At 43.3% G+C, this 23,794-nt stretch overlaps 1 protein-coding gene across 2 annotated transcripts in view; it reads right to left on the reverse strand.

The window, feature by feature from the left end:
- Nucleotides 1-348: 348 nt before the first annotated feature.
- The window catches only part of Tnc (tenascin C), an 83,161-nt gene continuing 59,715 nt past the window's right edge, over nucleotides 349-23,794 (reverse strand). For both annotated transcript variants that reach the window (XM_042678754.1, XM_042678755.1), the window contains 11 exons: nucleotides 19,644-19,766; nucleotides 18,466-18,609; nucleotides 16,102-16,221; nucleotides 14,603-14,746; nucleotides 13,539-13,669; nucleotides 10,484-10,616; nucleotides 9,100-9,251; nucleotides 7,816-7,912; nucleotides 6,738-6,899; nucleotides 3,597-3,760; nucleotides 349-1,081 (listed from right to left, as the gene is read on the reverse strand). In XM_042678754.1, the coding sequence (XP_042534688.1) occupies nucleotides 971-1,081; nucleotides 3,597-3,760; nucleotides 6,738-6,899; nucleotides 7,816-7,912; nucleotides 9,100-9,251; nucleotides 10,484-10,616; nucleotides 13,539-13,669; nucleotides 14,603-14,746; nucleotides 16,102-16,221; nucleotides 18,466-18,609; nucleotides 19,644-19,766 (1,481 nt within the window). In that variant the 3' untranslated portion in view covers nucleotides 349-970. The remainder of the gene's footprint in view (nucleotides 1,082-3,596; nucleotides 3,761-6,737; nucleotides 6,900-7,815; nucleotides 7,913-9,099; nucleotides 9,252-10,483; nucleotides 10,617-13,538; nucleotides 13,670-14,602; nucleotides 14,747-16,101; nucleotides 16,222-18,465; nucleotides 18,610-19,643; nucleotides 19,767-23,794) is intronic.

Here is a 23,794-nt window from a genome sequence, read left to right on the forward strand (position 1 = left end):
GGGAGATAAGAGTGTTGTGGATCTGTCTGCCTGAGATAGCTCTGAACCATGATTCTTAGATTCCAGCCTCCTGAGTGGCTAGGATTATAGGTGTGAGCCCCTCGGGTTGGGCTCAATATGTTTTACACACACACACACACACACACACACACACACACACACACACACACACACACACACACACACACACTGTAGAGTGACTGTAGAGTGAATGTTTCTCCTGTTTTTATCGAAAAGCTTTAGTGTCACATCCCCTCCTTCCCTTTTGTTTCCAAGGTTGCTCCTTTTGTTCCAATATGTTGACTTTGGTGAAATTCACTGGCAATGAAAAGCAAAACACTACTCAACTCAAAAGTACTTGTGCTTTTATTAAAAAAAAATACAATCAGGTACTGTTCAGATGTGTTTGGGGGAAGACATCTTTAAAAAGTCCTTAGTTTTCATCATCATCATCATTATTATATTAATATTATTAATCATCTCCTTACAATGGAAACAGTATTGCTTTTCTGATTTTGATTGTATGAAATGTAAAAAAAAAATGGGGATGGTGGGAGAACAACTTCCAATGACACACGTTTTATCTTCGCTACCAAAAATAATGATAATTAATTATACAGCTTTGTGTAAAATATGGCTGCTTCTAAAACAAACTACCACTGGAGCCTACCTCTCACCCCTTCCCAGAGCCACCCAAGAGAAATAAAAACCATTATGTTGTTATCACTGGAAGATTTTTTTCCTCTGAATCAGATGACAGAATAGAAACCTGTTGCAGACTGTCTTTGGTGTGAAGGAATTTAACCGCAGAGTGGCTGATGCCAGTGTCTTGATGATCCAAGGCCAGTTTCAACGCATGCCCAATGCCCAGGTGTGGCTCGGTGACTAGGCTGGCTGTATGGATGCTTTGGTAAAAGTCCTTTTCCTTTCTCTGGGCCCCACTCCTCTCTCACCCAGTTCTCCCTGGAATTTATGCCCGTTTGCGCCTGCCTTCAAGATTTCGGAAGTTGCTGGGTCTCAGCTTCATCTCAGCAAACTGGATTGAGTATTCGTGCCCCTTCCAGTGGAACCAGTTAACACCCTGCAAAACAGAGAAGGCCTCCACATTGGTTTCCATTAGGCATGGTGGTCGCTCGTTGATCCTCACCACTCAGTCCAAACAAAAAAGAGTTTTGTTTCCTTGTGACCATATGACACACAGTGTGGCATACGACAATAAACTAACTTCCTCTTGTCAATCACTCTATTTGGTATGTGTTGTAAGGACTTTCAAAGTGTCTGGTTCAATCGTTGTTGTTTTAATCTGTTTTTTTTTTTCAAATTTTATTTTCTGTTAACCAATAGTCAGAACCGCTTAATAAGTTTCACTGAACTTTGACCTGACATCTTCAAACAAAATAGCTAATGGAGGCTAAAGAACTGAATAGCTAGGTACACAGTCTGCGTGTGTGTGTGTGTGTGTGTGTGTGTGTATGTGTGTGTGTGTGTATGTGTGTGTGTGTGCATTGTGATTATAAATCATAGGATTCCTACAGGGTATTTCAATCACAGTTTGGAATAGAATAGCAGAAAGAACAACTCTGGATGGTACCATGAAGATTAAGTGAGTTTCAAATGTGTTATCATAGTGCTCTCTCAAGGAGAGGGAAATATCCTTAAAAATTTGCCCAAAGCTTTTCTACAGGAAAAGACTATGTTTGGGTCTGGGTTTCCTGGTTCCAGGAGACTCTGTAGTTCACAGATATGGAAGTCTGCCCTCAAGTGCCTGAGGCTCCTCATCTTGCCCGGACAGCAAGGAGGATCAGGACTGAGTAATCTAAGCTTCAGGCAGTGCTCCTGAGGCATCCAGCCCAGGCACTGAGCCTTCTCCTCCATCAGCTATGCAGGGCTGCATAGCTGGGAACATGTCCACAGACAGGTTAGTGGCTAGTGAGATGAAGGAAATGGAGAGACCTGGGGTGATCTTGGAGCCTGATGGTGAGGTGATTATCTAGGAAAGGCTAGTTCATTCCAGGGGCAAACATGTTTATAATCACTCAGTGATAGTAAACCCTGGAAGCTCCATAGCTTAGTGCACCTGTTCCCTTCCTCTGCTTTGGTGCTTTGCTCTCATAGGGGTTCTAGGCTAGAAGACAAGCCTTCTTGTACAATGGAGAAGACTGAAGTAAGTCAGGGAAGAGAGACCTCTGAGAAGCCAACCATGTAGCTGAGTAGAGCTGGAGCTGGTCTCCGCCCTTGTTGATTTCTTTGTGGCTTCTAATACTGTATTTTTTTCCTCCTTCTTGTACATATCAGTAGAAGCATGGAAAAAAGAGGTGTCCTTTCTGATATATAACTTTTGGTTTGGTTTTCAGAAGGAGCTTGTATTATGCTGGTGTTTGGGGACAAGACAGTGAAGGTAATAAAGTAATGCTGTGGCTGGAAAATGAAGCGTCCTATTAAGATGGGAAAAGCCAGGTAGGCCTGGTGTTGAGGGGTATCTTTCAGCTCTTGCTTCTTCTGAAACACAGAATGAAAAAAATATACCCAGATTCCCTCTAGGATAACAGCATAGAGATCCTAAGAGTGCTTTGAAAAAAAGGCCGGAAATTCCAATCAAAAGTAAGATACACATGGAAGGACACGAGTTCGTGTTTGCTAGCAATTAATATAGACAGAAACACAAGGATCAGCATAATCAAGAGCAGCAGCTCCCAGTACCTGTGGCATCTCAGGAGTCACCTGTAGAGCTACCTCATACCCCCCTGAAAAAAAATCCCCAAATAGCCAAGATAAATATAAATGAACACAAACTCTTAGAATACCCAATTCATATGCCTGGGATTGGGATATGTAACTTGTTTGCTGAATTTTTTACAAAGCTCCTGAGATCCTTAGGAGAGACCTAGGAGACAACCCATAAGGTCCAAAAATAGGGAAGATGGTGTGATCACCCACCTCCCATCCCACCTGACAAGGGACCAGAGCAGAGCTGGTTGTGACTAAGTAGCTGGCTGTACTTGGCCCTATTCACCTTTCATACATGCCAGCATAGGCAGGTCTTGGAGCAAGATAGATTTTTTTGAGTTTGGTTTATTTACTTATTTCTCAAGGGCATCTCAAAAAACTGTTTTAGAAATCAGGTTCTACTTGGCTGTGGTACAGGGGGAAAAAATCAAGGGACCAGAAGTGGGGAGATTTGAATCTGCCTAATAACTTGATTCTGCGACCTTAGGTGAGTCACCTGTCTCTGGGCCTTGATCTTTGTGAGAGGATTTAGTGTCTGTGGACTTCATCCTAGGCATTCTTGGGGTTCTGAACGTGCTTTGGCCAGGGCTCCTCTAGGGTCTGTATTACCCCCACTTCCATTGAATGGTCTCTACTTTTATCAGTGGGAAGTTTGGAATTCATTTGACTGCTGGGTCTCTTTGGGATCTGCAAGGGGTAACATATACTGTTTCCATGTTAGTGACCTGCTATGTTATTGAGATTTCCTGTTGTGTCAGGAAGATGACAGACTATCTACCGCTGAGGTCTCTGTCACTGTCTTATCCCCTGGTCCAGGATCCCTTCCCTTTGCCTCATCCAACCTGTTCTGAACATCACAGTCCACTCACCTGACTGTGGTTGTTGTCTCCGTATCTTCCCATCAGGTTGACACGATGACAGTTCTTATACCAGAAAGCTCCTTTGTAGGACAAGGCACAGTTGGTGATGGCAGAGTCTGTGTCCTTGTCAAAGGTTGAGAAGGATCTGCCATTGTGGTAGGCCATGGAGTCCCCTGAGAAGGGAAGAGAGCAGGATCAGGAGGAAGATAAGGGCCTGAGAAATCCCAGCTTCCATCGAGGCTGGGAAAGGCAGAACACAAAGGGGACAGCTGAAAAATTCCATTCTAGGGTGGGCTGGCCCTGGACTTCAGACACAGTCACCATCGAAGTTGAGAATGGATGGGGCAATCTCACAGCAGCATTCAGGGCAGCGTAATTCGGTAGGAAGAAGGCTGGAGATGGCTCTGGAGGTCCCACTTAACGTCTTACTTCCTTCCCTCTCTGTGCCCTCACCCAATTCAAACCTCTTGCTGACCCTCAGGTTTCTCCTCTGTGAAATGGAGCAGCACACTACGTCTATGTACCTCATAGGCTGTTGTGAGAGTGGGTACAAAGGTGTACCCTAAACAGGTAGAAGGGTATGTAAATCGTTATTTATTATAGTTTTTAGTCTTTTCTACATTCAGAAAAGAGCCTTTTTAAAAAAAATGTCTATGTGTACAAAAATTTATCAGAACATAAGCTAAAGAATTTGTCTTTAAGCATGATTTATAAGTAGGAGGATGAGTTCCAGACAACCCGAGCACATATCAAAACCAACAAACAAAAAAGTCATCAATAATATGTGCCTCCTCCATAAGTGTTTATTGGCTTTCTTACAATTAAGTCTTTCAGATGTTAAGTGTCATCAGATAGTATAGTTATTTTATAGTATCACAATTATTTTAAAGTACAGTATCATGTAGTTCTTATAAAAGTATTTACTAGAAAAGTATTTGCTGACAAGACTGTTTAGTATTTAGACAAGACTATTGTTTGCTGATAATGCTATTTGGGAATATAGTTTGTAATTTAGGATGATAGCTGTTGGAAGCCTTTTACTGTCATTTTTAAAAAAAATTGTGAAAATACCATATAGAGGGGTTAAGATTACATGGGCAAGGTAATGAGTACATTTCTTATCAAGCATTGTTGCCTCCTCCTTTGTTTCCCCTTCCCTTCCCTGCCCATTGTCCCCCCATTCCCTTGTACATCTCATGTACAGGTCCACCTGTATCCCTGTTTAAACAATTTGTTTTTTCCCTTCCTCTCCACAAATTATACCAACATCAAATACAGTGAAAACAGGGGTTATACTGTGGGGGAGGGACATACAAAGCAACAAAGAAAGATCTTTGTTAGAAACAATAGCAAGAAAGAAAAACCATTTGAATCCTTATCTTGGAGTTCATTTCACCTAACATCACCTTATCTGAGCTTTTCTGCTCGTCCCAGACATATACTAGATATTGCAAATAAGGGAAACCATGGGACCTATGTTTCTTTGGGCCTGGCTTACTTCACTTAATATAATTTTTTCCAAGTCTTTCCATTTCCTAACAAATGGGGCAATGTCATTTCTTTTTTGTATTCCTACAGTCTCTACCCCGCTGGTCAGGTACTGTGCACAAATATTCAAAGAATCCCAGGTATTCCATACTGATATCTAGGAGCCAAGTTCTCAGAGAGACTCCGGAGTCTTTTTAGACTGATAAAGCTCCCTGGGCATGAGGTGGCCTTAGATACTGAGGAGACAGGATGCTCTCCTAGAGACTGGCTCACAGTGCTGGTCCAGCTGACCACTGTTGTCCTAGTACTGGTGCATTCTCTCCCTGGAAATACGGAGTGGACAGGGGCCACATTCCCTTCCAGCCACTTGGCGGATCTGTGTGCCACAAAACACTATCTTCCTTCCTGGAAGCCATTGCCACCAGACAGGTCTTTATTGTCAAGTAATAAAATGTCAGAATGCACTGAAGCATGCAGGAACTAATTTCCACTCCTGGCTCTTTCTCTTCCATTGTCACCAGAACAACTCTGCCTCCCTAGACGGTGCCCTGATTTGGCCACCCATACCTGGAGACTTTTTCCTTTTTTTTAGTTGTTTCCTTTTAGAGCTCCAAAGAGTTTGGGATTTGCTATGGAATCAGTCTTCCATGTTCATAAGAACAAACGAAGCCGCTCAAGGAGGGCATGGCTTGCATAGGCATGCTCAGATCTCACTTTTCCTCGTTACCAAGACATATAGATCATGCATGCATCATCTATAAGCTGCTTCTCTTTGGGCAAAGCATTGAGATGTCCTGTCCTGCCCTTTATACCAACATCTCACTGAAAGGTTTCAGTGACTACTACATGAGAGCAATACAAAAGAGAATGCTTTCTTGTAGGCCTTAGTATATGTTGATCCTTGTTTTTCCTGTGATGTGGAGCCAGAAAACTGCACAAAGGCCATTTCAAGTCAGAGGAATCTTCAGCACTAGAACTAGCATTCTGATGCACATAGGGAATAAAAGGGCTACTTGAAAGGCAGTCCCCAGCAACATAAGCAACAACTGCACCTCCAGGGAACTTGAAAAAAGGTCAATACTTCTCTCAGCTCCACCCTGGCATCCTGTGTCAGCAGCAGCCCCACAAAGCAGGACCCCCAGGGGGGCAGATGCCCATAGCAGAAAAGTACTGCGTTACATGAAGTTAAGGGTTTGGGAGACTTACTTTTTTCTTTCAGTGTATATAACTGACTTTTTTAAAAAAGGGATAAAGCACTTCTTTTTTTAAAGTGAGAGTAGTTATAATTCAGTCTTGATGGCTCTTTCCCATCACATTGTTTTAGTGACCAAAACAGTCACCTGATCTCTTTTGGTTTTAATTCTTCTGGCCTAACACCTAGGATGTATTGAAGTACTTGAGGGTTTGTTGACTGGATGGATTAGTGAAAGAAGGGAGGAAAGGAAGGAAAAAAGAAAGAAAGAAGGAAGGGAAGAAAGGAAAGGAAAGAAGGAAGAAAAGGGAAGAAGGAAAGAAGGAAAAGAATAAAGGGAAGGAAGGGAGGGATAGAGGGAGGGAAGGAAGGAAGGAAGGAAGGGAGGAAGGAAGGAAGGAAGGAAGGAAGGAAGGAAGGGAGGAGGGAGGGAGTCATCCATGGTTTAGGAGGTGTGGCTGCCCCATTACCTGCTGTCCCGCTGTAGCCCTCCACTTTCAGCTTATAACGCGTCTTGGCATCTCCCACGCTGAACCTGTCGTAGACAGCATAGGCTGTATCTCCATGGTCTTGCAGGTCCACACGCAGCTCGTACTGTCCTTGGGCCGTGATTTTACTCAGGTTATCCAGCCCTGTGGATGACAGGCAAGGGTTGCTTAAGGGAAAAAGTGACTCATGCCATCATTTCTATTTTCTCCTGTAAGAGCTGCAGCTGGGTCACTGAACAGAGTGTCAGAAAGACTTGGCCTTGAAATGTGTCCTAGTCACTGGTGTCATACCAGGGAAAACACGTGATGCTTCTTAAGACTTAGATAAAATTGGGTTGACATCTTTGCTCTTCCAATATCCTAATATATTGCAAAGATCACAGGCAGTAAGACAATGAATATATCTTTCTCCTTCTAAAGCACGTTACAAAGGGAAGACAATGGATGATGTTGGGATGTACTTTTCTAAGCTCCCACAGCAATGCATAGACTAGAGTTCTGTGCAGATAGGTTATGGAAAACTATGAGTGGTACAGATAGATGGATTGATGAATGGATGATGGGTAGACGATTGTTGGATGGGTTGATGGATGATGGATACGTGGACAGCACTGCAGTGCTGGCTTGGAAGATTTTAAACTGCTCATTGGCTAGACTACCATGAATAAGCCATTCCAGCTCTCTGAGGATCAGTTTCCTCATGTATAAGAGGGAATTCTGCTTTTTGTAAGGGAGTTGTAGATAAGAGGTTATGGCTGTAAGGTTATGGCTCCTAAGTGTCAGGTGCCTGACACGTAGAAGGAAGGCAGCCAAGTTACCAGTGAAGACAAGCTTATGAATGGTTAAGGTTCATTCATAAAGTTCCTTCTTGATTAAATTTTTATTTTTAATAACCCAGAGCACTTGGTCTTGGGAGTTTGAGGTTCTGTGATATCTGTGTCCCAGACTTCTTCCTTTCTCCATAATCTTTTTCTCTCCCTTCTTGATCATATGAGCTAGGACGAATGAAATGGGGGGCCGAAATGGGTACTTTAGAAACAGATATGCAGGGCTGCATTACCAAGCCAGAATTCTTCTCTGCGGTCCCCAAATCCAGCAGCATATGCCTTCCAGTTGCGATAGAAGTCTTCCCGTCCATTTTTGCGTCTCAGAAATACCTACAAATACAGTTGATGAATCTGAGCGTACTTAAGGTACTAAAGGAAAGAGAAGGAATTGTTTTGAGCAAATAGCATTTGGCTGTGAAAAGAATACCTATTCCAGGGCTGGGAAGGTGGATCAGTGGTAGAGTGCTTTCCTTGCATGCATGAGGCCCTGGGTTCAATTCCTCAGCACCACATAAGCAGAGAAAAAAAAGCCAGAAGTGGCACTGTGGCTCAAGTGGTAGAGTGCTAGCTTTGAGGTGAAGAGTTGAGGGACAGCGCCCAGGCTCAAAGTTCAGGCCTATGACCATCAAAAAAACAAAAACAACAACAACAAAAAACCTATTTCCAGATCTGTCCACTAATTTGCATATGACTTTGAGCAGGTCACCTGCCCTCTCTGAGTACATAGTCTCTTGAAAAATAGTGACAGAAAATGCCCCCTCAGCTTTAGGGGCTCATGAAGTATCCAGGTAGTTTCATCCCAAACATGAATTTCTCTGTGCCAGGATACTGATAATGTTGGAGATGGTATGCTGGAGCAGGAAGTAGATGGAAACTGGACAGCAATTTTTCTGTGAACCTTTAAACTCTTAAAGTTTATTGGTTAAAAATGTATAACTCAGGGGCTGAGAAGGTGGCTCAGTGGTAGAGTGCTTGCCTTGCATGCTTGAGGCCCTGGGTTCGATTCCTCAGCACCATAAAAGCAAAAAGAAAAAAGCCAGAAGTGGCGCTGTGGCTCAAGTGGTAGAGCGCTAGCCTTGAACTGAAGAGCTGAGGGACAGTGCCCAGGCCCAGAGTTCAGGCCCCACGACCGGACCCAAAACAAAACAAAAAATGTATAACTCAGCTCATACAATAAGGGGGTTGGAAGAATTCCGATCAAACTCTTAGCATAATGCCTAGTTGATAGTAAGTGATTGGTTGCTGCTAATTAATAAATTTAGGGGATTTTATGATCCCCCTCATTTATTTATCAGAATTTGAAGAGGCTCAAATGAGGTAAATTATAAAAAAAATTCTAGCATTATTGTGTTTTAATCCTCAGCTTCTTTTCATTCCTTTGCTTAAAGAGAAATTTCCAAGTATGAGCCATTGTGTTATGAAAGGTTTTGCACAGAGGACATAGCCTACCACTTTCCTTGTTTGCCCAGCCCCCTTTCCCATGGCTGAGGGCCCAGGAGTCCACCTTGAATACTCACAATCCATCCACCTCCATCAGAAGTCATGTCACAATACACTTCCAGTGACTGGGACTTGTTACCATTCAGATAAATGGTGTAGAGGCCAGAGGTTGTGTCTCCATTCAGCATGGCTTGGGAGCAGTCCCTGGGGAACGGATACAGGAGTCCAACTGCAAAAGGAGGAGAAAAATAACTTTCAGAACAGAAGGACTGGGGTAGATCTTGCCGATTGCCGCTTACGTGTGTATAAGCAAGCAACAGGAATGGTCTCTATTCCCACATGTGCAAGATGAGGGGAAAGTCTGCCTTGTGGTGTAGGGGTTATAGATATGGTCTCATACTATTGCTGTGAGGGTTGTGGTGTAAAGTTAAGCTGGTTCACCTGGTACATCAAATAGCACCCAGTGAATTCTCAGGTACTGGCTAGCGTGTGCATTCTAGCACTCCAAGGATGGCACACTGTGGACCAGGGCATCCTATTAAGGTGCAGGCTTCTTTGAGAGTCTCATGAAACCTTGAGAGCTTTGAGCTTTTCAGACAAATGTATATCTCTGTCCACATTAGGAATACATCATCAGCTTCTTCAGAGGATTCTGAGTCAAGGACCTGAGTTCTGCACACTATGCTCTTGTGTTCCTGGCACATGGCCTTGGATCTGGTGAAGAGGAAGAACTTTCCTCAGCACCATTGTCCAGGGAAGAGTGAAAGGCATGAGGTGCTCCACAGCCTTTGCTCAGTCGCTGCACTCACCAATGGATAGCTCACTAGCCTGCTTCTTGCGAAGATGACCAGTGCTAAGTGCAAGAGGAGGGTGGGAGCTCTGGTCCGGGACATCTGAGCCCAACGTTGACTCTTAAGATAGTTGCCCTGGTCAGGAAGTCTCTGGAAGCCTCCATTTCCCAACGAGGAAACTGAGGCATGACCTACTAGGCCAGCTTGATCATAAGACTATTTGAGATTTTGTGCATGGCCCAGGCCTTGTAAACATTGAAAGCTAAAGAAGAAGGGGACTTAAATTGGGCTTAGATTGAACTCGACTGAGCTAGGAATTCAGAGACGAGAGCTGATTCACTCCCACGGGTCCTTGTGCAGTGCCCTTGTTAATCCCATTCTACAGAGATGAGGTCAGTGGGGGAGAAGGAACCTCCTTCCCTGAGACATGCAGAGGAAGAGGAGCGATGGCCCGTGAACCCAGAGCCACTCAGCCTATTCTTCCCTTCTCCCATGGACACCACAGCCTTTGGCATCCACGTTCCCTGGGCTTCCAGGCAGCAGCGGAAGATGGATACTTTTCAGAAACATGTTTGAAACGTTCAAAGCCGAAGCCAAAATGGAAGGTGGAGGCTTGGTTCAATGTCACAAAGTTAGACCTCAAGACCCAGTCACGGCCTGCGGTTCTTACTTGTGGTAAAGATGGTCTCAATCAGCTTGCTCCTCAGAGATCCACTCAGTGCCTGGATCCGGGCTGTGTAGTGGGTAGATGGGCTCAGGTCTGCCAGGCTATAGGAGGTGGTGTCTGGCCCCACAATGACTTCCTGAGGACAGAAGAAGGAACAAGCACTTTGTTCACAGATATTCTCAGAGAATAGACGGAGCATTCTATATCTGTCCTGTTCTAGTCACTGCCCCATGCCCAAGATCTGTGCCCAACTCTAAGTCCCTAACTGGAGAATCAGAGATAGGGAAACTGCTGCCTAAGCAAAGGCCCTGGGGCTGGAAGGAGCAGGGAAGTTAAAATAAGATGAGACAATAACTTATCTCAGTTGTACTTGGTTTGGGGTTTTTGTGGGCAAGAGAGGTGAAAAAGGTAAGGAATAACTAGATTACAGAGTCTTAAATGCCAGGCTATGGACTGGTATGGAAGGTCTCAATGGTGTGTCTAGGCAAATGAGTGTCATGAATACAGTTGTGCTTTAAAAAATTTAAAATTATGGCAAGATGAATTGCACTAGAGGCAAGAGGATTGGAAGTGCATGAGGATGGCTATCTCTATGGGTGAGCTGTAAAAAAAGTACAATGTTCCATCCTAGACTCGACTAACTGATCAGAGAGAGAAGAACAAGGCCTGACTAGTATATATTTAGCAAGCTTTCTTCTTGAATGGAAAGATGACCGTAATAGCTCTGAAGGTGGGCCTGAGGGAGGCGTAAGCTAACCCAAAGCACTGGCTCCTCCAGAACAAAGATATCCAAAGATATCCAAAGATATCCACAGTGACTCATTGCCACTGTGCTTGCGGCTGGTCTCTGGGCTCTTGTCCAGACGGATGATCCTTTCCTTTTGGAGGAGAGAATCTTTGTTTTTAAATCCTCTCACTATTGTCTAATGCTTTATCACAGGTGAATTTGGTGTCTGAGATTGGAACTGAAGTTATAGTCAGGTAAACCAAATACAACATTGCTCTGCACAACACTTAACCAAGGCCCACTGGATTTAGGCTGTAATGGGTTAGTGCAGAGGCACATGGAAATTCCTTCTGTATCCTGGGATACTGTGTTATCCTGAGTTTTCCCAGTGGGGAATTCAATTTCAAAGAACCTAAGGAACTCACTCTCACTTCATTGTTGGTGGTAGAAGATGAGCTTGTACCCAGGTTTCCTAACACTCTGGCTGGTATTCTTTCTTTCTCTTATGCTAAGTTGACTCCTTTATCTATTTATTTTTGAGTGAGACATAGAAAGCTGAGGATCAAATATGTTGGAAAACAAGCCAGGGTGAGCACCCATTTAATACTAGTGACCTTTTTGTGGCCCTCAGAGAGCGATCAACTGTCAGGTATAAAACCAGGCTCATTGAATTACTCGGGGATAAAATTGCCTGTCATCTCTCTGGGCTGCTAGACAAAGTTGTCTTCTAAGCAATTAGGGTAGCTTGACGTGAGACTCAAAATTCAAGATAAACATAACCCTAAGAATTCCAGCTGGGAGGGGACTCTGGACATCATGAGTACTATGTAGTCATTTCACAGATGTGGACACGGGCCCTTGGAAGAGATATGGGATTTGTTATGGCTCACACAGTGAGTTCGTTCTTTATGTACCAACTCCAGGTAGGTGATGAGAATAACTAGAAATGCATGTCTCTATGTAGTAACATGTGACAGATTGGAAATGGCTGTTTAACTATATCTGCTTATGATATCCATTGAAATGAGAGTAAAGAAATATAAAGTATAACTCCACACAGCTGAAGAGAATTGGAGAGGAGACAGCACCAGGTGTCATGGTAGATGGAAGGTGGTAAAGGAGAGACCCCTGAGAGAGCAGAATGCCAGAGCTGGGACTATAAGAAGAGTGGACAGAGTGCTGAGAGATGGCTTCAGGAATACACAGAATCCATCACAATTGTGAACATGAACACACTGCCTCTAAGGACAATGTAGGGTGTTCCCAAACAAAGTTTGGTTTGTACTGAAATAGGTTAGCTCCTCAGATTTCCTCATATCCTCCTATTCCAGGTAGAAGACTGGAAAGAACGAGCTAACACAGAAGCTCTGGATTCAAGCTTTCCAGAAGTAGTTGTTTTAATGTTGAGGTTCCAAGTTAGAAACGTGAGATAAAGTGAGCCTTTACACACAGTGAGAGCCCAAAGTTTGCCCCAGACCAAAATAAAACATATTGCTGGATGCTTGTCCCCATACTCTGGTGAGCCAGCAGCTGGAGGTCCCAATTAACTCTTTCATTCTTGGCTCCAGGACAAAAGGATAAACCAGAGCAATAAACATTAGATAGGAGTATTCTATATGAAAGGTGACCCCATGAAATGAAGCCAGAGGACAGCCAGAAAAGCAAGAAAAGAAAGTTGGGAGAAATGACCTACAGGTTACAGAATGAAATACTTGTCCCACGTATTTTAGCAATACAGATGATAACCTGAAACACCAAGAAGCTGATTAAAATAATACAAATGTACAGAAGTTAGTGAACTTAGACACAGTAGGGATAACTGACATTAAAAGAACAAATTTGAAAGGAAAAGTTCAGAAAACCCCTTTCATTGGTCTGAAGCTCTAAAGTTACTGAAAATTGAAAAGTAACAGGAAGAAGTTCATGGGGTAAGAACAGCATTCACAATGAATGTGGATGCTATTAGTTGCTGTCTCTAGGGCATAGTGAAATATATTGCAATCTGTGTGTGACGATACCATCTGTGATATAATACCTAGGACAAAAATGCAGAAGAAACTCTCCACCTTTCTTCAAGAAAATACTCAGTGGCTAAGAATCTAGCTCCTAAAATGTCAAGGCTTATTAGTGGTGGCTCTGGATCTTGGCTGACTCTCAAAACTAGGGTCTGGTTAAAATGAGAGAGGCTGGAGAGTATGACTCAGAAGGTCCTGGCCCTGCTAAGTTTTTTTTTTAAGCTCCTTAAATGTACTGGAGTAGAGAAATAGCATCAGCTAATTCTCCCTCACTCTTAAGAGTACACGTGGGGAATTATTTCACACTTGACGCTACCTTGGTGGTACCATCCACGGATTCGTAGACTAGGAGGTAACCAGTGACCGATGCCCGAGGAGGTCGCCAGGTGAGGAGGGCAGTTTCTGACTGAATGTCAGTAGCAGTCAAGTCTCTTGGAGAATCGAGGTCTGGAGGAGATGATTAATGTTAAGCAAGGCAGCAAGTCTAAGGCACAGAATATCAAGAGAACGAACCAATGTGATCCTGGGCAAGAAACTTCTCACTTGCAGATGAAGAGGTTGATGCTCAGGACTCCAAAGACAAATAGTCTAAGCCACAGCTCATTCTAAGAGTCAGGTCTCTATGAGCTCAACAAGGTTCTGGCTGGCTTTGGTTCAACTTGGAGAGAGATATTACTGACCCCCTTGTTTCTAAGTAAGAGGACACATGGTAGCTGATATCATATCAACCCTCACCAGGCAAAGAGGATAATTCTCCATTTCCCTGCTGGTGGATGTTCATTAAAAAAAAAAAAAAAGGCCAGGAGCTGGTGGCTGTAATCCTAGCTACTCAGGAGGCTGAGATCTGAAGATTCATGCCAGCACAGGCAGGAAAGTCTGTGAGACTCTTATCTCCAATTAACCACCAGAAAACCAGAAGTGGTATTGTAGCTCAAGGCATTAGCCTTGAGCGAAAGAGCTTAGGGACAGTACCCAGGCCCCAAGTTCAAGTCCCATGACTGACAAAAAATATTTTCAATGCATATGGATATCTAGGAAAGCTTGCCTGAAAAACCTCTCTTTAAGTATATTTCTTTGCCTGGAACATGGATCATTAAATGCTGAGTTAAAGGCCAGTTGTGACTGTTTTTCTACTTGTAAACCTTCCTTTCAAAAATCTTTTCTTCATTCACTGGGAGAATGAGGTCATTTCAGTTCAAAAGCAAATGGTGTGTATCTCAGGTATCTACAGAATAGGCACTGGTAGACTGAACCTCTGCCTACTTCATCACATGACATGAGGCTGACTTAAGGAGGAGTTTGTAAGGGCTTGGTGTTTAAGATGTAGGCTGTGGGTAAGCATCCCATAAGCCAGAGCTTCTGTTCTTGGTAATTCTGTACCTGTGGTGAACTTGGTAGTGATGGTGAGGCTCTTCTGGGGCCCTTTTTCCGCAAAGATTCTCAGTGTATATTCTGTGGCAGGCTCAAGGTCAGCCAGAGCATACTCTACTGTGTTCCCGGACACCGTGCGCGTGATTTCTGGCACTGAACATGAAAAACACATAACCAGGTGGTTACTTCAGTCTGTGAGCCATCGGCAGGGGTAATAATAGTGTACACTCCTTCTTCTACCCCAGAATCTTTCTGTGACCTGCTGAGAGTCTAGTTTGAGTTCTGACATGATCATCCCACCTCTCTTCTCATAGGAGAAGGACTAGATGATATGGAGACCAGATCAGAAGGAAAGGAGCTGGAGTTCAGGGGCTATTTTCCACATGGTATATTGGTTGCAGCATTGCATTGCTGAAACACTGGATTGAGCTAGGGGGGAGTTCTTGGACTTTGGGTTATCCATGTTGAATTTGTCCCCATGGCATTCTCTCTCTTCTGTTCCTCCACTCACACATCTTTTTGTGCTACCAAATATTGTCAAATCAAGAATCGCAGAGCCCTGATGGTTGAGAAGTCACTTAACCCCTCAGACCCCTGAGTCACTCAGGTCTAATAGTGAGAAACAATTGGCAACTGTGTTTATCTCCTAATCATAGGGGACCTTATCGCTTAGGCATGGACTAGGAGTTCCCAGGTGTGAAAGACATTGGTGAACTGGGATAACTTGATTGCTTCAACTCAGAACCCCACTCCCATTCTCCTCCTCTTTGTTATCCCTGAATCCATGATTTCCATGAATCACATCAATAGCACCTTGTTTATTTTAGATGAAGCAACATTGTCTTCCCTTTCTCAGAAGAGTCTGCTCACAAAGAATCAGAATTAAAGAATAAAATGAGTAAACACAAATTCCTGCCCCTGCCTTTGTTCTATGCTCACAAGGGACTTCCTCAGGTTGTTGCCAGGGGGGAATTAAAATTTTTAGAGTCCCCATGCATGGGTTATGATTCTGCCTCCTATTGTCACTGAAGGCAAAGCAATACTGAACCATATGGGCTTATTGAAAGAGACTCTCTTTCCCCTCTGTCTTATTTGCATTTGGCTTTTATTTTCAGCTGGCCATGTTGACTGTTATTATAACCATTCTTTACTGTAAATTAACACACATGCTTGCAGAAACACAATCATATTTGCTTCAACTACTCTCCTCGGTGTCTTCTGAGAGCCCAGGAATCCCAGGATCCTGGACTTCTTCTTTGTAAAAGATAAGAGGTACTATCTGGAGTCTTGTACTAATAGGTAGGAAGATAGCAGGAGTGGAGGGATGGGCTAGGAAATTATGTGGAGGCTGGAGATGTACTATTAGACTCTCTTAAGAAGGCTGCACTGAGAGCTACACAGACAATACTGGCCTTCCCCACCTACCAAATGTGGCACAGGACAGGAGAATGGGAAGAGTCTGCAGTAAGAGATGTGTCAGGAGAGGAGAGTCTTGAACAAGACCTTACCTCTTTCCCCTGTGTAGGAGATGACATAGCTGTCCACGGTGGCAATGGCTGGCTGCCACATGGCCAAGGCTTCCGAGTCAGTGATGTTGGCTGTTACCAGGCCAGATGGGCCATCCAGAGCTGCAAAGAGAGGTGATGGGAAAGAGCTGGTCATGATGGGGAGGACCTCAGACCCAAGATGAGCTGCCCTCTACAAGATGAGCTGCTCTGATTCCTACTGTTAGGTCAGTGCCAGGAACATGGTGCGTGAGCCTGAAGCCAGGCTGACCTGGCTTTGAGTCATGGTTCCTTTCCTTGTTGGCTGGGTATTTTCTCACTTGTTCACTGGGGATAAAATCATTCTGACTGGCATGGTTTCCATGTTGTAGTATGGGCGGGAGGGTGCTGAGCACCAGACAAGCACCAGCATCAGAGCTTATATCCCTTTACCCAGGGGAGGAACTAACACAGAAAGGGAAGACCTGCTCTAAGCTGTGTAAGGTTTTCTGGGTGCTGGGTAATGTTTCTGGTTAGGAGAATGACAGGCAATATGGAGCCAGGTTTTGGAGGCCACTGGTCTCTGGTTCTATTGTGGCAACTTGGACTGTGTCTCTGTGCACATGGGAAGGTAATTTCCCTACCCCACACCTCCTTTCTTTCCTTATTTCCTTCCTTCCTCCGAATGTAAGGCCTGAGTAGATGAGGCATATAAAACATGCTAGAGGAATTGCAGTTGTTATCAGTATTTCTATGAATATTCATCATTCTCTAATCCTGGTGCTTGGGAAACTGAGGCAGGCCTGGCCATGTAGAGGGACTCTATCCCAAATAGAGGCTATTGTGCTTAAGTGACTTGTACCGAGAAAGGGTATTCAGAAGATATCCATCCCTGGCTCTTTTGTTTTTAGCGGTGTTGGAGTTTGAACTCAGGTCTTCACACTTGTTAGGCAAGAACTCTACCACTTAAGCCACACTCTCAGTTTTGGCCTTTTTTTTTTTTAACTATTTTTTTCTCCCCAGCATCTCTTCCTTGGAAGCCAACCTGAATGTGATTGTTTCCTGCCTGCTCTCTAACTTGCTACTCTGCTACCTCATGACCGCCCAAAGTGACCCATTGTCTTCAGCTCATTTAACAGATGAACACTTAGGCCTCAAGAACTTAAAAGAACTGGCTAGAGAATAAGGGTGTGCAGAGAAAATTTGAGATCCCACATCAACCCCTCTTAGTCTCTTCTCATTTCATTGTGCATGCACGGAATCTCCATTAACTTCCGATAACAGTGGGGCCTCAGAAAGAAACACACCCAGCTTTTGTGGATCTACTATAGGGAGTCATGAGGGAAAACATTTCTTTGGAAAAACAGAGGCCCACGGAATAGGGTGGATGAGACTCTGGTTTCAGATGGGATGTTGCAATTGTATATTAACAACCTTTTTTCAGACATTAGGATATTTTTGAAATTTCCTATGAGGCCCATTCTTTGGATTTCTTAGTGGGCTGGACTGGATAATTGTTCCTATCTCAAAGGATAAATTGTTTATAGAGACAGAGCTGTCTGAAAGAAATTTTCCACCTCATTCTTCCTCAATGTAATTCATTATCCCTCCAGTCATTTAGAGCAAACTGTACAAATCGGTCTTTTAATCGGAAAAGGCTCTTTTATTTTAGAAGAATGCAGGGCTTTCATTCAGATTGACCTAGGTTCAAACTTGGTCCCAACATTTTACTGATTATATGGCCTTATAATTTCCCCATGTCTCAGGTGTCTTCTCTGTGAGCTGGGGATGGAAACCTCTGTGGGAATTCATGTAGTGTTCAGCAGTGTCTGGAACACAGGGACTGCCAAATATACACTAGCTACTAGTGGCTAATAATCTAAACATTTCCATCACATTTCCTCATGAAGCACTTGTTCTAAGAGTCCTGACAACTATTGATAAGTAGATGGGGGAAGGGAGGAGGTGGGAGAACTTGCACAGTTACATGTAGAGAGATCCTCACCCAACCCTGTGAGGGAAGCAAGATTCTGCCCATTTTCCAGAGGAACTGGAGCCCAGAGAAATTAACTGACAGGTACACAGAGCTAGCCAGCGGTATAATTAGGATTTCAACTGAAGTCAGTATGATTCCCAAACATGGGCTATTTCTTCTAGAATATTCCTGGAAGTGGAGGCCTGAGATGTCTAAGGATGCTCCAAAGGTTACCCAGCTCAGAAGCGATCAGAGTGGAGACACAAATTAACTTCTTGGCACTCTGACTCTAGGATTTCATAAATAACCCCTTTCCTCACCAGCTGGTGAGTCATAAGACATAACACTGGAGATGAGGAATAAGGATCCTATAAAAGTGAACTCAGGAAAACCAGAAGCAAAGGCCAACACACCTGTGGTGAGTGACCCTGAGACTGGGTCGCTTTCCTCGAAGCCCTTCATGGCGATGACACTGACGTGGTACTCCATCCCTGGCGTGAGCTTCACCAGCCGCGTCTCAGTTTTGCTTCCATCCACTGTCACAATGGAGGGGTCACCTGAGGTAGAACAGGAGCGAGACTAGGAATGGCCAGCTCATGGACATCTATTCACTGCGGCCCCAAGAGCGGTGGACGAGGTTTGGCAACAGATTTGTATCTTTATGCAATACCATTTTCTTGACTTCCTCTCACTTTCTCCCACCCTTTGGCTTAAGGGGAAAAAGGCCTTAACTTTGTGTATAATGCTTTTTCCATTGGTGCAGATGCCAAAAACCAATCCAGGAAAGAAAAAGACATGAAGTCACAACCACCCAAAATGGTAAGTTTCCACTCAGTAGAGAGCTGGCATGGTGTATAAACTTTGTTTTTGACTTTTTTTTTTTTTTTACCCCTACAAAGTATATGGAAAGCTCTATTCAACCCATTGACTTGAGTTAGGATGATATAGATTCCCTTGTTAGGAATTCAGAAAGGATGGATATAGTCAAATTTGAGCTCTAATACTTATTTCTGCAAATTTCAGGACCAATGAACAAACAGCTCAAATACCAGCTGATCACAATCCTATTATGGCATTCTTGTCACCAGCCATCCTCTCCACTTAGTGTGAGCTTGCTACATGACAGGAGGACTTTTGACAGATTTTTTTACTCTACTTCATCCCCTTTATCCCCTGTGTTCTGAATTAGAACTCACAACTCCCTATGGTAAAGATGGATATTTGGCACTGTGGGCAAAATCTCACTCATACCCAAGACCATTTTTTCAGATGAATGTGCTCAGGAATAAAAAGTTCAGTGTATATAAAAATCTGTCATCATTGTGTTATGCAATACCAGGGACCTATTTCTGATAGAATTTTAGAGTTCAACGCTAGAAAGGATCTTAATAAAATGATCCTTTTCAACACAGTTCTTCCTACCCCTCTCCCCAAAAGATCTTACAATGCTTAATGAATAAACTCTGTAGATTGTCATTTCAATTTTGTAGCAAGTAGTTTTCAATGTCTGTGTATTTAGGGTAATGGGAGTTTCATATGCCACCCCAGACCTCCACATCCCTCCTGCCTCAGCGCTCTTTGAATCCCCTACCTCCTGTCACGGGCACATAGGTGATCCGGAAGTTTTCCACCTGGGCAGTGGGTGCCGTCCAGCTGACTGTGGCTGAATTTTCAGTGATGTCTGTGAATGTGATTTCCTTTGGAGGGCCCATGGCTGTCAAGAAGAAAGCAGAAAAATCCAAAAATGTTTCCTATCTTTTCCATCAATGTTTTTTTTCCTTGGATTTTTTGTTTGTTTATTTATCCAGGACAACATCATGTTTACAGCTGATGTCACTGCCAAGCCTTTAGGATGGAGAATCTGTGATCAGTGGCCAGGCTGTGATATTAACCATCTTTCACTGCAGGTAGAGGGTGTAGAACTGACTATGCACCATCATTTGTCCTTTGGCTTCACTCGAGGAAAGTGTAGCACCTGAGCAGGCATCCAACAAGGTGAGGGAGAACAGCTTCACAGAGTCGAATATGTTTCCCCTTTTTTATTTCAAGTACTTTTCAAATCGTTGTTTCCTAGTTCCTTTTATTGCTCAAAGCTAAGATAGGATGAGTGTATAGTTCTTTGTACTTTATAATGCTTAATCTCCCCATATGGAAAACTGAGAATAAGTTATAGATGCCGGACAAAGGACTAAAGTACCTTCCCATTCTCCAGCTACCATTCTTTATAAATGGGATCTTTCTGGATCCCAAACCCAGCACAGCCCAGGATCCTGGAAATAATATTCCCTAGGAAGATGACCTTGACACGCCTGCTGTTAGAACTGGAAGGAGATCGGCAGCCAAGAAGGCAATATCAGGCCAAACACCCAGTGGATATGGGGGTCTATCTGCTGGGAAACCAAGGTCCACGGAGAGTTTCTGCTCCTTAGTCCTTCCTCCATTAACACATTTTCCTTTGGCTCTTCTTTGTGATTTTTGGCGTAGGTTTCTGCCTACACTAGATGACCATGAAATAATTTTCAGGCTCAAGGGACCTTACTTCCTCATCCTTTCCCCTCTCCAGCCCACGTTGATCATTAAGTTTGAAAACCCACAGAAATTTAGGGAGAGATTATTTTTCCTACCCATTTGATTTTCTTTTCTTTTTGATCTCATCCAAAAAAAAAAAAAAAAAAAAAAAAAAACAACACACTAACTTTGTCAGTTCTTGCTTCCTACAACTTTCTTCTGTGAGCTGGAAACCACTTCTAGGCTCTGTGACTGCCTAGGTTTTTGTACTGTCTGTAGAACATTTCAGAAACCACAAGGTCTTAGGAACCAGTAAGATCTTGATTGTCCAAATACCACCAGGAGGCTGGACTACCTGGGGCAAGTCTCTTCAGTTCTGTGAGTTTCAGTGCTCTATCTGTCTGTCCAGTGTGGAAAGGCATTCACCCACAGGAATGTCTCAAGGATTAGCAGAGACAATGCATATAAAATCCTAACACAGAATCTGATATGCAGTAAGCATCCAATAAATGTTATTGTCTCTGTTTTAATTGCCATGTGACCTTTTTATTCTTGTGAGCTACCTGGATGTTCAGGTTATTCCTCTGGAAGGATCTAGATGAATCCAGTTGAAAGAAGACCTAGGTGAGACTCAGGCATGGAAAATCTCCCACTGCTTGTCTGGTTCTGTCTTTGCCCTGAAAATCTCACTGGTTGGTATGGGTTATTTTAGGAAGCTGTATCTTAGAATCAAAATTTTCTTCTCTAGACCCCAGTTTTCTCATTATAAAATAACAGTAATATCTGCTTTGTCTTAATAATGGTCTCATCTGTTGCAACTTTCAGGAGATTATAGGTATGGTTGAGGTAGGAAGATAGCCATGTATAACTTGAATAGCACAATAGTGGTGGCATTCTGGGACAGTAGGCATGATCAGTTCCTGGGTGTTGAAACCCCTTATTAATTCATCTCCTTCATGAATATAGCTAACAGCTCTCTAGCCCTATAGCAGATGGCTGTAGGATCAGTAAATGATGTCTACCAGTTGGGGAGATGCAGGAAATACTTCCTGTCTCTTTTTCCAAGGGTATTCAGTTTACCCTTTAGGGAAAAACAATCCCATTAGAGAAACATCTGCAGTTTTTAAAAGCTCTCAAGAAAGCTGGGAAGGGCTTCTTCTGCCTGCTCTCTGCATAAAAATATTGGCTTCCTCAAAGGTTCAACAAGTGTGACAATTGACAAAAATTAAAATTCCATACTGGACTACCTACAAATACATTAGCTCCTAAGACATGTTTGTTTTTTGGTAGGTTGAGAGGTTTGAATTCCAGGCTTGGGTGCTGTCTCTGAGCTCTTTTGCTCAAGGCTAGTATTTTAATACTTTGAGCCATGGCACCACTTCTGGTTGTCTGGTGGTTAATTAGAGCTAAGAGTCTCATGGACTTGCCTGCCAGGGCTGGCTTTGAATCGTGGTCCTCAGATCTGTTACCTGAGTAGCTAGGATTATAGGCATGAGCCACCAGTGCCCAGTTAAGGTCTCAGTTTTCATATCTGTGAAATGGGCTGAGGATTTCCTGAATGTAGCTATATTTTGATCGTTTGTGTCTTGGAGGTTCCATGAGGCATTTGCCTGGGAGGACAAGAAAGTGGTGATATTGGAATATTGGTTGCTTCTAAATAGAGCCAGCAGGTAGAGGAACACAGTTGAATAGACTCTAATGTATATTTTTTCTAACTATTAATTGGCCCATTAAAAATAAAATTTAATGAGGTGGATGTGGTGGTACACACCTGTAATCTCAGCTCCCTGAGAAGCAAAAATAGATCATGGTCTGAGTCCAGCCTGGATGAAGGGAATGAGGTCCTATCTAAAAAGCTGAAGACCTGGCTCAAGTGGTAGAGTACCTGCCTAGCAAAATGTAAGGATTTTGACTTCCATCCTAAGTCCTACCCCAAACAAAAACATTAAACCATTGAACATAATACAAATTAATATTGTTACTATGTTACAGTGTCGATACAACTATAATTGTGTTAACACTCAACATTCATGATCTTCATTAAACTCTGTCTGATCCTGAGATAAGTTCTACTTTCCAAGGTGAGGCAATCGAGGCTTAGAGAGTAAAGAAACCCGCTGGAGGTCACATGATGGGAAGCCTTGATTACACTCCAAGAATGTCCCTGGAGACCAACCACTGGCTAAGCACTGGGGTGCATTGCTTTTTCTGCAAGTCCACACACTCAGGATGGGCAGCTGATGCCCCATGGAGAGATGTCTGATGTCTGTAGGCAAGGAGGAGTCACAACAGCTCCTTATCAGGAGGAAAGGGACAGGACTTCACAGAGGAGGGTTCACAGTGGTGGGAGGTGGGGTGAGAGTTCAGAGGAGAGGCTGAACAAACAAAATGGAAATTTATATCTGCTCTGTTGGGCATACCCAGGGGCACAGACCTTCCCCCCACCCACCTCCCCCACTTTTACTGTGAACTCCAAGACCTTCAGGCAGAGAGATCTGAGGGAGATTCTTCCCCAAGAATATGCTCCTCTTTTCTTTTGTTCTTAATGAAAATAAAAGGCAATTTATGATTATTCATTTTCCTTTTTGTTTTAAAACTGCAAGACTTCCAAAACAAACAAACAAAAAAAGAGCAGCAAAACAAAGTCAGAAGTAAACTTGGAAGAGCCATGTTTATAAAGCAAGGTCAGAATTAGGTTCTTGCTCCCATCCAAAGCCACTTCACTGGCCGCCATGGGAAGGAAGAGGGGACTGGGACCCACGTTTCCATCTGGGGCAGGGTGTCTGTCCCTGTACATGAAGAGTAGGGCTTTCTCTCTTGTTGAGTTCAAGCATTTACTCTCTGCCTACAAATCCTGGTTATGGTTTTTATGGGTAGATTCCCGATGCTTGTTAGGTCTGAAATTTGACATTAAAAGTAAAACTGGCTTTATATAAAAAGGAGCAAGTTCTAGTGAATGTCAGCCTTTCATGCCTGTTGGAGATGGCGAGAATGTATTTTCCTTGGTTATCTGTCATCCTATAGGCTTGGAATAAACTAATTATTTGATTCTACTCCAGATCTTGCTATGTGATTTTATGAAAATCACTTTACTTTTCTGAGCTAATAACTGCTTACATCCCTATTGCTTATCCTGTGATTTTGTGATTCTTTTCTCTGCTTTCTTTGAAAAAGTTGTCTCTAGACAATGTTGTCTCTCAGTGCCCTGACAGAATTCACTCCACCTGTTTGAGG

Source organism: Dipodomys spectabilis, unplaced genomic scaffold (genome assembly GCF_019054845.1).
Source record: "Dipodomys spectabilis isolate Male_0828 unplaced genomic scaffold, ASM1905484v1 ptg000046l, whole genome shotgun sequence".
Taxonomy (NCBI): Eukaryota; Metazoa; Chordata; class Mammalia; order Rodentia; family Heteromyidae; genus Dipodomys; species Dipodomys spectabilis.